This window comes from Arachis hypogaea, chromosome 15, assembly GCF_003086295.3.
Source record: "Arachis hypogaea cultivar Tifrunner chromosome 15, arahy.Tifrunner.gnm2.J5K5, whole genome shotgun sequence".
Lineage (NCBI taxonomy): Eukaryota > Viridiplantae > Streptophyta > Magnoliopsida > Fabales > Fabaceae > Arachis > Arachis hypogaea.
Window position 1 is genome coordinate 128,055,961 of NC_092050.1, and position 18,109 is coordinate 128,074,069.

Genomic DNA, 18,109 nt, shown 5'->3' on the forward strand with positions numbered 1-18,109 from the left:
AAAAACAAAATGTAGCTATTCAATAAAAAATAACACAAGAAATTAACCCTCATTTCCATCAAAGGGAAAAACATTATATTAGCACAATTTATTTTAATAAATACCATTTCTATAATCCTCTCTGAGATAATTCATATTCTGTGCATGATAAAGGTTGGAGCTTGACTGAATCATTGATCCACCATCTAAAAGGTTCAACTGCAAAAAGAAATAAATTATATATTAGCAAAATGCACAAACGCATTTTTTCCTAATCAAAAGCAAATCAATGTAAACTCGCTTAGAGCTGGCTTTTTTTTTTTCTTTGTTGCATTTGCGATCTTTTTTTCCATATTTTATCCCAGTCTATTCTTAGGACGTTCTCTTGTTCTAACACGTGGGGGACTTTGAAGGTCGTTAACATCATTCAACGTAGCATCTTCGTGAGATAACGAACATTTGCTTTTACTTTTCACTTGATATTCTTGCATCTCAGCCATGACATTATCAAAAGTCTGGTGTAAAATTTCAATCAACTCCACGAATTCTGATGCAAATTCACAAATATTGTGCAAGTGAAACACTAAATCATCAAATCTCTTATTTTTTGGCTCCAATAAAGGCTTTTCTTGGTTGCTCTTGATATGTGTGTCTCCTTTTTACGTTCTTACTCCAGCGTTCCAATATATATCTCAGTGCCACTTTATCTACTTGCTCAAAGCTTAAGACACTCAAAGAATGATGGCACAATATATCCTTTGACTCAAACAATAAGCACTGACATTTTACTTCGTATGATATCGCATCATATGTAACAACAAACTTGTTAAATGTTAAGTTAGAAACCTGTTCTACAACTTCATATACCGTATAACCTAGAACTGACTGCGTTGATCTTGTGATGCAATTCACATTTTCTCTAAATTGTGTTTGAACTTTCTTGAACTTCTCATGAGTATACACATGCTGAAATTGAGCCTATATTGATGATTTTGTTGCACATGGTATGACAGTATGAAAATCTGCAGCATCAAATTCTCTCTCTCTTTGCTCTCTGCTTCCTAGGCAATTATCATATTGCTTTACAAATTGAATCAAGGAGCTATTACATGTAATAAATTTGTTAAAAAAATCATGCATGCTCTTACTCCTTTGTGTGCTTCTCATCCCAACCCAAAAGTGTGGTGATCAAGATAAACTGAAATTCATAAATGACGATCTTCAAATAGCTCTGCAAATGAACCGAAACTTATACCCGTTTTCACCGAAAAATAACATTAATTAATTCGAATGAAACCTCAGTTACCTGAAAGCCACTTATTGCCTCCAACACCATACTTCTTGAGAAGATTACTCCAATTTCTATCAAATGCATCTTTTGTAAACAAGTTCCAAACAATGACTCATCTCTTGTTTGATTTCTTCATGTCGCTTCATTTAATATACTTGAGATTTTCTTCATGATATGCCAAATGCACTACCGATGAATTGTTGTTAGCATACAGCTCTTAATAGTCCTTTGCATCGATGCGCATTGATCGGTAACAATTCATTTTGGTGCCTTTCCTCTCATGCAACGAAGCCAATATTCGAATAACCATTTGAATGGATGAATATCCTCATTTTTCATCAAAGTACATTCGAGAAGTGTCGACTGACCGTGGTGATTCACATCCACAAAAGAATCAAAAACCATATTGTACCTGCAAATGGACACCAACAGTTATGAACCGAAACTTATTATGCCTATGAACCGAATATTATATCACAATAAACCGAATACCTGTGTGTGTTGTAAGTCGTACCAAATGAAATATCTCCAAAAGACTCATACGCAGCCCTACTTCTTGCATCAGCCCAAAATACATTTTTGATAAAGTGATCAATTTCTAGGTTAAGCTCAAGAAAAATTTGATTCTTCTCTTTCATTCTTAATAAGTGCTTCCTAAATTCTTTGGTATCATCTTGTTCGAAAATATTCCGCACTTCCCTTGTAATGTAATTCCTCACATCTTTTTCAATAAAATTTAGTTCATGATGACTACCTCCTGCTGCTACAAATGACTTATATGTTTTACTCAGTCTGATTAGGGCTTCCTCGTTATTTTCAATGGTACGACGCACAAACATGCTTAGCTCCCTGTGTTGTTTAAGCATATCTGCACGATCAGGACAACAAGGATGTGAATGATTCAGAACAACTTTAGAAATAATCCAAAGACCAACGTCCGTCAATATATGTACATAAATCCTAGCTGGACAGTTTATTCCTGCTGAGAGGTTTGCCTTCAGAGTTGGAGATATCTTGAATTCCATTTCCCCTCTCTACTACATATAATTAGTTGATTCTTAATTTCATCTTCCTTCCGAGTGGTGTTCCTTATTTTGGTAGAAAAACTAGCAAGTTTGGAATAATATTTGTAGAACTTTCTAACTTCTTCGAGTGTCTTGAAAGTCATCCCAACCTTTAAAACAAATTGTTCATCGACAACACACCTAGACTGTAAAATAAACTAAAATATTATCATAACAAGACTATTGTGTAATAACCAATGAACCAAAATATATGCATTCTATAAATTCAGAAACTCCTGTATTCTATCCAAATTCAAATTCATAAACAACACTAATTTTAGCAAAGAAAAACGAAATTATTCATTATCACTTTATTCAATTACATTCCATTCTATTCAATTCAAAATTGTTAAAGAATGAACCGAAATAATATCATAACATGATAATTGTGTAATAACAAATGAATCGAAAAATGTCCATTATATAAATTCAAATTCAGAAACTCTTGCATTTTAGAATGAACTAAAAATATTATCAAAATAAAACCTTGTATAATACCAAATGAACTGAAAATTAAACACTAGTTTTATTATTTTATTCAATTCCATTCCATTCCATTCAATTCAAAATGTTGAAGAATGAAACTAGATAAAATAAAGACCGGTGTAAACCTTATCCACTTGATTCGATTTAGAAGAATAATCCAAATCGCTCTCATTCAACAGATTTGAACTTGAATCATTCATTGTTTTGATAATACACTATTCGATTCAGAAGAATAATATACTATTCAAATGTAGATTGAAATTTGAAAAAAAAAAAAAGAGAAAAAATCAAAGAAAAAACACAATGAAAATTAACGAAAATCTGAAGAAAAATCAGCGAAATCGAAAAAGAACAAAGAAGCTTTACGTTAAAAAAGAACGAAGAATGAAACTTTACGGTTAAAAAAAATTTACGTTAAAAATCTGTTATGAAAGCATGAAAGAAAAGGTTTATGAAAAAGCATGAAAGAAAAGGTGGCGCTGCGCGAGAGATAATATTATAATAACATGGTTGGCCTTGATTAGAGAAATTACTTGAATGCAGAGCATTATTGTAAAAAGAAATCGCAAAACGTGTATAATCAACACATACACGGCAGTTTTAAATTATTGAGCACATCAAAACTTAGTTGCAGTAATTTATGTTCCACTCAAGCGCCGGGGACGGCAAACACCCAAACAGCAAAGGTTGGGCACTCAGAAGATTAAAATGAAGATAGACAAGAAACGACTTGCGCAAGCCTTGGATTAAAACCGATATTCACTTAGGTAATGACTGTTGGAGCAGATCGACCGGTGTATTCCTGCATCTTCGAAAGTTTCAATGCAACGTCCACCTGTTATAACAATAATAATTGACGATTAATTTCAGTCCGCCAGCCATACGATTTCAGGTTTAGCAATGAAATGCATATACGCAGTTGATTATTATGTAAAGGATCTTACAAGAGGAGCAAGGGCTTCATGGGAAAGTCTCCCAGTTTTTGATGGATCCTTCTCGTACTGCTCAATGTATAGTCGAATAGTTGCACCTTCTGATCCAGTTCCCGAGAGACGGAAAATCTAGGACAGCAGTATCAACATAAATATAAATTTTTTTAAAAAATAGATAAACTACTAAAATAGTAATCAGAAGTTCGGACAAAAAACTGAAACAAAATTCACCTCTTCTTTTATTTTTATTTAAATTTTGGCCATTAAAAAAGATCACAATAAATTCCGGCAATACGACATAACAAGCAAATATTATCATTTTGGACCAGCAATAATTTGTACTCATATTTCCAGGAGTTTGCCCACATAAAGCACATAGTTTGCACCACCTATATTTACTAGAATTTGCACATTAGTCAACACAGCTTGTACCAATATTTACCAGAATTTGCTCTCATAAATCAGTAAAATTTATTTGTTGAAAACAATTTGGTGTTTGTGCTGGCCAAAATTGCTAAAATCGGCTGGCTCCCAAGACTTTTTAAATAAATTCACTTACTTAAATTCACCAAATTTTAAAAATAAAAATTTCTTTTTCTAATCATATTTTTAAGAAGTCGGCATCAAAACCCTTTTTGAATAATACCTAGTTAGTTTTGTCAAATTCTAAAATTTTGAGGAATCTTATTTGTTGTTCGTATCTTTTTTAGATATCAGCAACATGAATTTTCCAATATCATTCTAGTAGTCTACCTTTAAAAAGAAAGCTTTAGATATCAAAACAAATTGACGGGAAGTGTCAAATTGTCAACGTTAAAATTATCCTACGGGAAAGAAAACCACGTTGATCTTGGATTTCCAGCACTGGCGATAGACGAACTAAAAAAGAACTTTCGATCTAAATGTCCTTATTTAGTTATTTTCCTAACACTTTACATTTTTCATATAGCTAGTAAGAGTGTCTACCAAGTTGCACCCAGACCCACAAAAAAAAAAAAAAAAGGGAGGAAAAAGAAATCCAAGTAAACTTACCAATCTTGATCCATCCTCAAACAAATACCGGATTCCCTGATGTGACGAAATGGAACCATCCACAGGATCTTTGTATTCAAATTCATCAGCATTGACAACGTTAGAAACATCCGATCTTACTCCCTTAACAATCCTAACAAAACGCAAATACAATTTATTAGATTATGCTGATAAGTCTGAAACCACAATGTTAGCACGGGAAATATATTTTAAGCAGTTTCCATGAAAATAATGCTGGGGTAGTAAAAGTAACATACTTATTGACTTCTGGGAGGGAGGACTGCAGTTTGACCAAATATGCCATCAGCTCCTTTGCTGCACCTGCATCTACATTCTTTAAGAAACAAAATTGAACAGGTTAACTGATTTGTGAAGTAAAATATATCAACGTAGTACAGAAAATGAACATACTTCATAGTCATATCGAGTATAATAGTGACGCCCATAAGTAGCCCAATGGTTGCGAACTATGTCTTCAACTGTTACAAGCTTGTCCTGGAGTTTATCTTTATTTTTATATGCAAGTATGGAAAGCCAGGCCAAAACTGCCCAGATTCCATCTTTCTCACGAATATGGTCCGAACCTATCCAAGTACACAAGAAATAATCACAAGACATAAAAGCTTAGACGGTTGATTATCATTATCATAACATTTGCAGTTTGCTTTTTCAACACAAAATAGCCAACACATACCAGTTCCAAAACTTTCTTCACCACAGATTGAACATAAACCAGCATCCATTAAATTACCAAAGAACTTCCAACCTGTCGGAACCTGGATTCGAATGAGAAATTAAATTAAATATTTTTATATGCCTTTTCTCAAACTTCATAATTCGAAAAACAATATACCTCAAAAAATTTCAGATTCAGATGCTTGGCCACAACATCCAGGGCAGCAGAGGTTGGCATGCTCCTACAAAAATATTTACAAATCAAACTTGATTATATATTGGTAGCATGACAAGGGAATAACTTGACAGCCAATGGTCGATCAAGAAATTTGGGTTTTTCATGCAGAGGGGATGAAAACCTGGCAACTCCCTTTAAGCCAGCAGAAAAGTATGGTATAGCTTCAACAGCATTTGCAGCAATAATGGCCACAGAATCTGAAGGAGTGACAAAAAACCTAAAAGAAACAAGGTATACGGACAAATTACAAATTAACAGTTAGATTATATTCAAATTTATCATTAAGTTGTCATTAATTTAGGTGTCAATACCTTTTACCAAGTATCATGTTGCGATCTGCATCACCATCGGCAGCAGCACCAAACTCTGGTGGCTCACCTTGTGTTTCTGAATTGCCCAATCCCATCCGAGCAACCAATTCTTTTGCATAAGTCAAATTGGGATCTGGATGTCCTCCTCCAAAGTCTTCCTGTATCCAATAAAAGTAATTTACAAATTAGAAGTATATCATAACCATATCATTCAGAATAACTCAAAGCTGAACCTGGAATCAACCAACAACAAAATAGGACCTTTGGTACACAGTTAAGTAAAGAGTTTTCTTGTGCCCCAAGTTCATCCACAAAAATACGCTTTGCATATGCTCCAGCAACTCCATGTAGTGCATCATAACTTCAACAATATCACAGAAAGTTAGCAAATTTTGGGATGAAGAAAAGAGCCAAGAATATTTCATATCACAGCTTATCAGAACAACATCCACAAAATATACCAGAATGAGAATTTAGGAGATGTCAACAGTTTCCTGATAGATTCAAAATCAAAAATTGACCTGCACAATTTCATTGAAGGACTGAATCAGCAGAGGCACAATGAAGGTATTCATATTTTTAGTATGTTATGAACATCAAAATTATTAATTGCAAGAACTAGATCATAAGTAATTCCAATGCAGCTGCATACTCAAAAATGTAAAGAGCAAGAAATTTTTTTACAAGAATATCTTGCAGCATGACCAATTTGCAAGCATTTTTTTTTTTTCTTTTAATTAACTAGTTTGCAGGTCATAAAAAAAAGAACAAGGAAATATACTTTCATAAATGTCCTTTCTATACGATATAACATTAATCTAGTCAAAATTATAGCGTACTTCATCAATTTTACATAATCGGTTGCTGAGTCAAACACCTCAACATCAAATGGTCCTTCAGGGCCTGTAAAGTTTGTAACACCTAATGCGGAGATATCCACCTGAGAAAACAAATGGAGAGTTAAGAACAATGTTTAGGTACATAAAGCACCTAGTAACCTTAATTAACAAGAATTGCGAAAAAAAAAAAATATTTTTTAACAGGTTGCAAGTAATACATCTGGCAGATCTTCAGCAATCAAGTACTCTGTAATTGTAGTTGTATTTTTATATATCTTATCAGTAATTCCCTCGGGTGCAGGCCCACCATTTTCCATGTTATACTTAATACCAAAATCCTGCATAAAACCAAAGGGCAATAAGAATCAATCACAATTAACTTCATACACAAGGGTTCACCATAATATCTTACAATAAAGTTAAAGTTGAATTAGTCAACTACTTGGTTAGAAGCCAAGTCAAATATCCATCAACTGAATACTTGCACCTTTAAAAATACTCTTCATATTAATTTATGTCATACTGATATATGAGAAAAACGGCAATTTTCTATGTCCACCATCGTCTATTGAAAACAAGGCAATTCACCTAGTTTTTTGCCTTTTAATTTTGTGGAAAGGAGGGGAGATGCTCAGGAGTGCTGCCATGACCACATGAATAAAGTATTTTGGTGTTCACCTAGATCAAGGTTGCAAATGTTTTTTTCCAGTTTTCTTATTATTTGGATTTTAATATCAGAAACAGATCCTTCTAAACAGTATCATCTGAGGCTTACTAATAAACTTTTCCCTTTTTGAAAGTTTTACCGTGTTCTTCCTGGCATATATAAACTACATAAAATCAAAGGACATCAACCTAAAAATTATTTGTAACCAAGCTACAGGCTAAACGTCAACCTACACAGTTTAGATATGAGAAATAGATGTAACAAATCTATAAATCAAATCAACATACAAGATGTCATTATAAGAGTAATAATAGCAAACATGCAGCACTCACCTCATGAGGGCCACCAGGATTGTGACTTGCAGTCAGTATGAATGCACCTGTTGCCTTGGAACCCTGTACAAATAACACAACTTTTACCTAGTGTTTGCTTTATAAAGCAGGGAAGAAGATTGGTTGCCTACATTTGCAACGTACTCATAAAAATAATGGACTTCTTCAATAAAATAAAATACTTTCTATGAAAAGAAAGAGGCAAGAATAAAGAGACGCAGATTATAGTAACTATGACTTACATCAGGGCCAACTCGTTCACGTATAACGCAAGATACAGCAGGAGTTGAAAGCAGTCCATTCTGACCAACCCAAACTCGTCTTACTCCATTTGCAGCTGCCATTTTAGTAATTATCTGCAGATTCATTAAAATTTTCAGTAATGTACAATATGCTAATGAGACTAATAAGATAGGTATGTCACTGTGGCGTGTAGCAAGAAATGTGTACCGCCTTGAAAAGTTCATCGGTAAATAAATGCAGAGCCAATAGGTACAGTAAGCTAAAGAAACGAAATAGCTGACTGGACAAGACAGCACTAACTAATCAATACTGAACAGTTGTAACCATGCTAACTAATAAACACCAAAGGTAAACAGCTCATTTCAAATAGATTACATCAACGACCACTATCCAGGGATCAATACTAACTGAAATATAAGTTTTTTTAGCTACCAAGAACTATACATTGAAAAGCAAAAGGAATGCGAAAAAATAAAATAAAATAGCAAAAAGAAAGTTGTTGCGTGAAAATATACCTGAATAGCATCCTTTGAAAAATAACGACCATCACCGGATACAACCAGTGTAGCACCTAGAAATATGAAAGGAACCACTCTCATTAATCCAACATATTCAGTATAATTGAAAGATTGATAATAAACAGATGAAAGGAAAACAGTTAGACAAAATTCAACGGTTTATCAGAAAGGACACTTACCCCTAACTTTTTCAGCAGTGAGTGCATTGAAGGTGGCCTGAACGAAGTTATGCAAGTAATTAGGTTGCACGAACACCTTCACCTGAAATGATGATCCAACCAAAAATCCATTATCAGAAGGTACAACAATCCAAGCCAAGCGAAACATAACAGATCTCACCACACAACACAAATGCAATGCAATGCGATCGCTAATTTCTCTAGACGACACTGAACTTTGATGAAAACATGCAAAACGATGCATACATCTCTGATCCATCACGATTCACAAAAATACGAAGCGAAACCCATCAGAAACAGAATCGCGAGTGTAGAAGCTTGATCGCAAACAGATCCGACATAGACGATATAAGTTCAAGTACGATCCAGTAATTCAATGGCCAGATAATGAAAAATTAGAATAAAAAAGAGAAATCTATGGATATGAAATGAGACCTTCTTGCGGAGACCAGAGGTTCCGGGCTTCTGGCCATCGAAGGGAGAGGTCTGAACGCGAGAAACTTTGAAGACAACCATGGCTATGTCACCTGATCAGAGCACAAGCGTGACAGAGAGCGTGAGTGTGAGTGAGAAGTATATGCAAGAGAGAGAAGTGATCATTAATTAACTACAGAGAAGAAAAGAAGAGGGGGGGGGGTGAGGAACATGGGGCGAAGCGAACAAGGGGAGGAGAAGATGAGCGTACCAGCTTGGAAGTGTTGAGTTGCTGCTGGGATGACGCTTGTGCGACAGGGAATTTATCGGGCGAGAGTCCCCTGTTTTCGAATTTTCGAGCAATCTTGTGTACACCTTTTTATTGTAATGAAAGAAAAAATATTTTTCAAATTACACAAAGGTCTAAAAATTTACATTTTTGTGTTATATTTTGATATAACTGAACCATAGTTATCAGAACCGAATCGGTCAGATTACTGGATCACTTAGTTACTGATTTAATTGGTGGGTTACTAGTCAAACCGGTTAATCTGATATAAATAAATAATTATATAAAATTTAATTATTTTTATTATAAGTATTTTTATTTTATTTTTATAAAAAATAATTATCATTTTTAAATTTTAATATTTTATTAATTAATTTATATTTATTTTATTATTATATTATTATAGATAAAAATTCACATACAATTGTTTTTATGTGAAGTTGATATTTAAGAACCGTTAGACAATTTTCAACTATGAACTTCATATTAAAACAATTGCATGCAAGTCTTTACCTATTATTATATAATTTATGAGTAAATGCCCAAGGTGGTCATTGAATTTCAAATCGCTATTCAATTTAGTCCTCGACTTTTTAAAATGACCAATTAAATCCCTAAAATTCGAAAAAATGCATCTTTGTTAGTCCCTTGCAGAAGTGTCGTCTAAACGTTGATAATGTGGTATTTCAGCTGTATGCTACCAAAATTGAATTTGATTCAAATTGGTACCTGAAATTGCTTAATAATATCCAAATTAGTCCATTTTCAATTATAAAACCCTAATTCCCAAATTATTATCTTCTCTTCTTCGATCTCTCTGCTGGCTTCTTCTCTTCTTCGTCCTCTCCGCTATCTTCCAGTTCATATTCATCCTGAACTACAACATCAGTACACTTACCTAAAAACTATTTTAATTACAAGTTAATGCGGTTGTATTAATTTTAAGTTCAACACAGATTTAAATTATATGTATCCTTGCAGGTTCGTCCATTAAACTAAAATATATTTTCCACTTTTAAAAAGGTAATCATTATCATCATCTTCAAGGTATTAACATCACTTTCTAAATTTGTCATTTTTCAATTGAACTTATGCAAATTTTTTGGTGAAATGGATGTTGCACAAACTAGTCTTCACCTCCATCAACCCAACAGGAAAAATTACAATGGATTCCATGCTACAAAGTAAAAAACGCAAGTGAATCCAAACTCAAAGTGAAACTATCTTAACATTTTCTTAGAGGCATAAACCTTACCTCATAGTTTGGACAACCATAAAATAGTTTACCAGGATTCTCTGTCGTCGTTGAGTACTTCATCACCATCCGAAGTCTGTAATTACAGAAAATGGCGTTCTTACCTCCCCTGTTGCACATTCTTTTGCTGCCATAAGGTCTCCCTACAGAGTTGTTCCTACTTGAGCTACTTTGGCTTCTCTCCCCACCACCCACCATCACTCATGCAGACGAGAAAACAAGATGAATTGGAAGATAGTGGAGAGGTCAAAGAAGAGAAGAAGATAGCAGAGAGGACGAAGAAGAGAAGAAGACAGCAGAGAGATCGAAGAAGAGAAGACAATAATTTAAAAATTAGGGTTTTATAATTAAAAATGGACTAATGTGGATATTATTAAGCAATTTCAGGTACCAATTTGAATCAAATTCAAGTTTGGTACACATCAGCATATAGCTGGAATGCCACATCATCAACGCTTAGATGGCACTTCTGCAAGGGACTAACGGAGATGCAGTTTTTCGAATTTCAGGAATTTAATTGGTCATTTTAAAAAGTCGAGGACTAACTTGAATAGCGATTTGAAATTCAGGGACCATTTTGAGCATTTACTCTATAATTTATTAAAAAATAATATTAATAGATATCATATAATCATGAAAAGAAAAAATAAATTGTGATTAATAAATTTTTTTTATTTATCTTTTTAATTTGTATATATTTAATAAAATTTATAGATAAATAAAAATATAATTGATTTAAAAATGAGTGACTTTACAGTTAAAATAAATTAAATATAAATAAAATAAAATATTGCTATATGTATTATAATTTGTACATAGATTTGTAAGAAGCACTACAGTTGGGTGGTATAATTCATCCTATGTTGCCCAGCGTCGACGTGTCGTAGGTTTCCCTCCAACTGCGACTCGAGCGGTTCGGTCCGGTTCTAAAATGAAGGGGTTCGAACCCCATGTTGGTCATTTTGAAAATTTTTTCAAAATTCACAAGTCTTGACACTTGTCAAGACATGGAGCATATGCTGGTGCGTCAACGCGTCTCAACTGTAATCCAAGCAGTTCGGTTCGATTCGGATTTGACCAATTTTTATCGGTTCATTTTAGGTTTGACCGGTTCGTGCCGATTTTTTATCTTAAACGATCTTAAACTTGGACCAAGTTAGACCGGTATTAAGTTCGATTTACTAATTTTTTGGCCGAATTAACCAGTTCAGTTCGATTTTAATAATTATGCTATAAAATGTAGACTAAAATTAGTTATTAATTAATATAAAATATATATTAAAATATAAATACATATTAAAAATAAATTAAATTTTATATATTTATACATAAATAAACAATAACTAATTTAATAATTGATTTTAATATACACTCTAGCACATAGCATTTTTGTTTCCGTATTTCACAAACAAGAAAGCATTATTCTATTTCGCTACCTTGAGTATGAGATGGATTTAACCTTTGAGTGTATTTCGCTAGTTACATGTAAATTACATAGTTTTGCTCATGGATTTTTTTTCCTCCAAATACATGAAATAAATATAATACTATGCATGTAGGCACGGACCAAAAAAATTATGTTTTTTCTTTGCCTTACATATTTTAGTCGCATAGAAGACAAAATAGTTATAAAGGTATCTTGTCTTTATTGGATATAAAATACGTAAAAAAATTGACAGTGTTTTCGATTGTAGATGAGATATATTTGTAGATGCTAACTAAACATATTTCGTCTTTAATGAAATATATTCATAACTATTTCGTGCCTACTCTGATGGAGATATATTCATAAGTACTTTATATATGTGCACACGTAATTAAAATAAATTAAAAATTAGGAGAAACTAAATTTAATTTCAGAAATTAAAAAAAATTAAAGCAGATAAATTTTGAAAATTTTAAAAAAAGAAATTAAATAAAATTAAAGTAAAACGTTTAATCTAAACAATCAAACAATAGTTAATTGTTAATTACTGTCAATCTCCAGCAATAGCGTCAAAAATTTGGTACGGAATTTTATACCCACAAACTAACTAGCAAGTACACTGGATCGTACCAAATAATACCTCAGATGAGTGAGGATCGGTCCCATGAGAATTGATGGACCAAACAACAATGATTGAGTGATTCATTTAGTTAGACAAGCAGAAAATAGTGTTTTAAGATTTAAAAACATGAAACAATAATTCAGGAACTCATAAAGCAAACAGTAAATTTGGTGTGAGAAATATGTGAAAAAACAGTTAAGATTTTAGAGATGTTTAGACTTCTAGATTAACAATTCTCATTAACTATTTTGATTTTGCAAAAATTCAATTCATAGCAACTTTAAGTAATTAGACTCCAATTTTTTGGTAATTTAATCCTTCTCTAACTCAATTAACCGTCAATTCCTTGGTCACTTAATCTCATTAGAGGGTTTAAGTTCAAACCCTAGTTTCAAGCCACACAAAATCCTAAAGACCCAAAAATAATCTGATTAAATGTCACGTATCACATTAAACTCAGATAATCAGAGGTTCATGAGAATTTAGTTTCAAGCTTATAATTCAAGTGATGTAGCTTTTACAAGAATCAACAAGAATTCAAGTTAGAAAAGAGTTATTTTTTAATATACTCTAATCTTTAGGATGAAAAACGAAACCAATTCTTGAATGTAAATCATTGTATTAATCAGAAGTAGAGAATAATAGTATTAATCTATAGAATAAACAGAGCTCCTAACCTTAACAGGGGAAGTTTAGTTGCTCATGGAGAAAGTAATCCCTAGCAAAAAAAAGTGTGTAATTGTGAAAAGTGCGGAAGAAGAGAAGAATAAACCTTAGGCCAATATCTCTTCTTCTTTTATATCTAATCCTAATTAAGGGCAATTCACTATATTAAGACAAGAAGAGCGAAATTTTACACAAATCCGCCAAACCAAAAACTGGTTCATGAATCCACCAATGTACATTTCTATATAGTTCGAACTAGGTCAATTCAAACTCAAACTACATGTAATTTGAATCAATGTGATTCGAACTATGTACACACGCATACACACAGTAATTCGAATCAGGGTGATTCAAATTACACACCAGCACGCAATCCCATCCCAATAATTCGAATTTGACTGATTCGAATTATTTATGGTATAATTTGAATTATGCTGTTAAAAAATTAATAATTAAAAAATTAAAATATATATATATATATATATATATATATATATATATATATATATTATCTCATACATTAAAAAAAAACTAACAAAATATTTAATTACGAGACTTCTTTAAAATATTAATGAGCTATCAATTCGAATTCCATACAATACTCTTTTGTCCATTTTTAATAGCTCATGAATATTTTTTAACAAATTTTTTTGATAAATTTATTTAAATTATACTAAAAAAGATATTTTATTCTATGCAAAATAATTTTTAAAAAATGGCTTAAAAATGTTAGGAGTATTATAAAAATTTGTAATATTCTAGTAATTTAGGTAAATACATGCATGTACTCAAATTTTAAATAAAATACTGTACATAGTCAATAATAATTTAGAAATTAAAGAAAATATTTTATTCCATACAAAATAATTAAAAAATATATTTTATTCTATACAAAATAATTTTAAAAAATGGTTTAAAAAATGTTATGAATACTATAAAAGTTTGTAATATTCTAATGATTTAGGTAAATACATGATAAAATATATTTTCTTTAATTTCTAAATTATTATTGACTATGTAGAGTATTTCTTTAGTATCCTAAGTCATTAGGACGTTACAAATTTTTATAGTACTCCTAACCATTTTTTAAGCCATTGGTATAAATTATTTTGCATAGAATAAAATATTTTTTGTGGTATAATTTAAATAAATTTATTAAAAAATATTCATGATAACTTTTTAATAAAATTATTTAAATTATATGGTGAGATATTACATGATTCGAATTACCATGGGAAAGTTCAAATCACTCTAATTCAAATTATATGGTGAGCAATTCAAATTCTATACAATACTCTTCTGCCCATTCTTGATAGCTCATAAATATTTTTTAATAAATTTATTTAAATTATACCACAAAAAATATTTTATTCTATGCAAAATAATTTAAAAAATGGCTTAAAAGATGTTAGGAGTACTATAAAAATTTATAACGTCCTAATGACTTAGGACTTAAAGAAATACACTACATAGTCATAATAATTTAGAAATTAAAGAAAATATATTTTTATCATGTATTTACCTAAATTACTAGAATATTACAAACTTTTATAGTACTCATAACATCTTTTAAGCCATTTTTTAAAAATTATTTTGTATAGAAAAAAATATATTTTTTAATTATTTTGTATGGAATAAAATATTTTCTTTAATTTCTAAATGATTATTGACTATGTACAGTATTTTATTTAAAATTTGAGTACATGCATGTATTTACCTAAGTCACTAGAATATTACAAATTTTTATAGTACTCCTAATATTTTTTAAACCATTTTTTAAAAAATTATTTTGCATAGAATAAAATATTTTTTGTAGTATAATTTAAATAAATTTATTAAAAAAATTTGTTAAAAAATATTCATGAGCTATTAAAAATGGACAAAAGAGTATTATATGGAAGTTCATTAATATTTTAAAGAAGTCTCGTAATTAAATATTTTGTTAGCTTTTTTTTAATGTATGAAATAAAATATATTTTTTTAATTTTTAAATTAAATTTTTTAATAAATTATTAATTTTTTAATAAAATTTTTTTAATAAATTATTTTTTTTAACAGCATAATTCAAATTATACCATGAATAATTCGAATCGATCAAATTCGAATTACTTGAGATTACGTGCTGGGGTGTAATTTGAATCACCTTATTCGAATGACTGTGTGTAATTCGAATCAAATTGATTCGAATTAATGAGTGTGTGCGTGTGTACATAGTTCGAATCACATTGATTCGAATTACATGTAGTTTGAGTTTGAATTGACCTGGTTCGAACTATATAAAAATGTGCATTGGTGGATTTATGAATTAGTTTTTGGTTTGGCGGATTTGTGTAAAATTTTGCTATCCTTGACTTAATATAGTAATTTTCCCCCTAATTAATGTAAAATATATTTTCTAAAACTAAATAATATATTTTCTAATTGTAAATAAAATAAAATTTTAATCAAAATTCTTAAAAGATCACGTTGCTGGCTTCATAGAGATGTGGGGACCACCCTGAAATATGAAACTGGCACCAAATTTGGGCTAGACCAAGTTTGGTGCTACCCTGTCCGAAAATGAATGTGTGCATGTATTGATCCTGGCACCAATTCCAAGTTTGACGCCACCATGCCAGCAACGAATGAAAGCCTTGTGATTGTCAAGTTTGGCGCCACCTTCTTGGATTGTTCAGGCTCCATTTCTTCCTCCTAAATTTTGTCAAATCCGTTCGAATATTACTTGAAATTGATCAACTTGCACACAACTCAAAGTAGCGTTTATAGTGGCTTAAAATACCTAAATCTTGATTAAACTTAACAAATTCAAATGCAACTTCATTAGAAAAAGATAAGAAAGATGCTCGCATATCACTTAACAACCAAGTGAAATGTCGAGACACCTCTATCTTTAGGTCCCTTAGTAGGAAACCTATGTTATATCTAATTGTTTACCTATGTTATATCTAATTAACAATTAGAGGAGGCATCCGACAATGTCTGTAGTATCCCGATCAGTCGCACTACTAAGGGATCTATAAGTCCACGCCAACACTGCCGACTTCTAGGACAACCTTGCAATTGTGATGTTCACTAGTAAGGAAAACCATCGAATATGGACAAAGTTGTTCGACAAGTCCATCATCAAATACCCTTGATGAGCATCATCATATAGTACTAGATAAACTGCGCCATGTCTGAGGATCAACATCAACAAGAATATACTACATTCTCTTCAAAGTCACGTCATATTGATGGCAAAAATGTCCTTTTTGACCTGAGCCAGCTCGGTTGGCCTATCTCTGAGTAGTTTCTCTACCCAATTTTAGGTCAAATGTTGATGGTACCTCTGAAAATTCCTCATGCACCTACCTACCGAATCTCCATCTATACACAACTCTAAGTGTTCAACCACGTCTTGGAGTATGATAGTACATGCCATGGTAAGTGAAATATACGTGTCTTGGATTATCATCTTTCTACAAAGACAGAGATCAAGATATTGTTGAAGAAGAAGTCCATAAGTTCTATTTTATGTTCGAAGTTGGCCTCCATGTGATATAGCATCAGAATCTTAAGAAGTGTCATTGTGTGGCTAATCCGTCTCAGCTAAACACCTTAAGTCTCTATAAAAATGTAAAACTTAATTTGTTTAAAAAAAAATAATTGTGCTAAGTTACAACCCTAAAAGATGTTTTCACTAAAAACATGTTCAATATCAATGTCACTACTTAAAAGTCATTAAAAAAGTAGACACCTTAAATTTTATTCTAAAAAATAAATTCATTACTTAACAATAAAGTCAATAATGTCACTATTTAATTAACTATTCTTAGAACACAAATTTTGTACACTAAAAAGCTTTAAATTATTAAAAAAATTAATTAAAATAAAATAGAATAATCTCGACAAACTAATACCAACCTCATGATCGAACACTCTCATAATATGTCGGTTCTCATTTAGCCTATTAATGTCCGAAGAATATATTGTCGTCATTAGATTTTTTTATAAATTAGGTGTTGATTGGTCTGTGAAAATATTTTTTTGTTTTCGTTTTCTGTTTTTATTTTTTGAAAATGATTTTTATTTTTAACTTTTTGCATTTTAGAAAAGGTGATTGATTTGTAAAAGGAAAATTTATTTTTAAGTATCGAAAATAATAAAAATATATTTAGTTGGTTTATTTTCAAAATTTATTCTCAATAGTTTAAAATCACAAAACTATATTTTTATTAAAGGTACGATTTTAGTTATTTAATTTTTTTATTAAATTAACAATTAATTTTATACGGTATCAATATGAAATAAATTACTATCTTTTTACACTATTTTAGAAAAATTTAGTATTTCTTGTATATATGATTGGTTTTATATTTTTTATAGCACTATATAACAATAAAAACATTAATTGAACAAAAAATCGAAACTAAAATTAGTTTTACGCCAAACTAAAATTGATTGATGTAAACAAGTTTTAACAAATAATTTATTAATAAAATAATGAATAAATAAATATTAAAGTTAAAAAAATTTAAAACAAAAAACCAACTTTTTTATTAATATTTTTGAATTTTTGTGTATTTTTTAATTTTTATTATTGATACTTTTGTAATTGATTGTCGATTTAAAAATTATTTTCATAGCAAAATTATTTTTTTAAAACGAAAAA

General features: G+C 30.9%; 2 protein-coding genes across 3 annotated transcripts; both read right to left on the minus strand.

Moving 5' to 3' along the window:
* Positions 1–54: 54 nt before the first annotated feature.
* On the minus strand, positions 55–2,462 carry LOC140179537 (protein FAR1-RELATED SEQUENCE 4-like). Of its 2 annotated transcripts, XR_011873042.1 has the most exons (3): positions 1,763–2,462; positions 1,286–1,682; positions 55–1,210 (listed from the first exon to the last, which is right to left on the minus strand). XR_011873042.1 is itself a non-coding variant. In XM_072218410.1 (2 exons), the coding sequence occupies exons 1-2, from the start codon at positions 2,293–2,295 to the stop codon at positions 1,529–1,531; spliced, it is 687 nt and encodes a 228-aa protein (XP_072074511.1). In that variant the 5' UTR covers positions 2,296–2,462; the 3' UTR covers positions 55–1,528. The 2 variants fall into 2 exon arrangements, 1 of the variants encoding a protein (XP_072074511.1); XM_072218410.1 differs by having other exon boundaries at positions 55–1,682.
* Positions 2,463–3,316: 854 nt separating this feature from the next.
* Positions 3,317–9,617, minus strand: LOC112750634 (phosphoglucomutase, cytoplasmic). The gene is made up of 19 exons (XM_025799438.3): positions 9,472–9,617; positions 9,222–9,313; positions 8,787–8,868; positions 8,605–8,660; positions 8,089–8,202; positions 7,847–7,909; positions 7,066–7,185; positions 6,848–6,948; positions 6,470–6,529; positions 6,270–6,369; positions 6,009–6,166; positions 5,819–5,914; positions 5,638–5,701; positions 5,479–5,560; positions 5,196–5,368; positions 5,042–5,118; positions 4,785–4,917; positions 3,765–3,881; positions 3,317–3,655 (listed from the first exon to the last, which is right to left on the minus strand). The coding sequence occupies exons 2-19, from the start codon at positions 9,300–9,302 to the stop codon at positions 3,584–3,586; spliced, it is 1,749 nt and encodes a 582-aa protein (XP_025655223.1). The 5' UTR covers positions 9,303–9,313; positions 9,472–9,617; the 3' UTR covers positions 3,317–3,583.
* Between the last annotated feature and the right edge of the window lie 8,492 nt (positions 9,618–18,109).

Coding starts and splice junctions, on each gene's coding strand:
- LOC112750634 (XM_025799438.3), bottom strand. CDS start 9,302: ATGGTTGTCTTCAAAGTTTCTCGCGTTCAGACCTCTCCCTTCGATGGC. Junction 8,661..8,786: donor CACTGCTGAAAAAGTTAGGG/GTAAGTGTCCTT, acceptor TCATATTTCTAG/GTGCTACACTGGTTGTATCC. Junction 7,910..8,088: donor GTGAACGAGTTGGCCCTGAT/GTAAGTCATAGT, acceptor TTATTTGTACAG/GGTTCCAAGGCAACAGGTGC.
- LOC140179537 (XM_072218410.1), bottom strand. CDS start 2,295: ATGGAATTCAAGATATCTCCAACTCTGAAGGCAAACCTCTCAGCAGGA. Junction 1,683..1,762: donor ACGACTTACAACACACACAG/GTATTCGGTTTA, acceptor GTCCATTTGCAG/GTACAATATGGTTTTTGATT.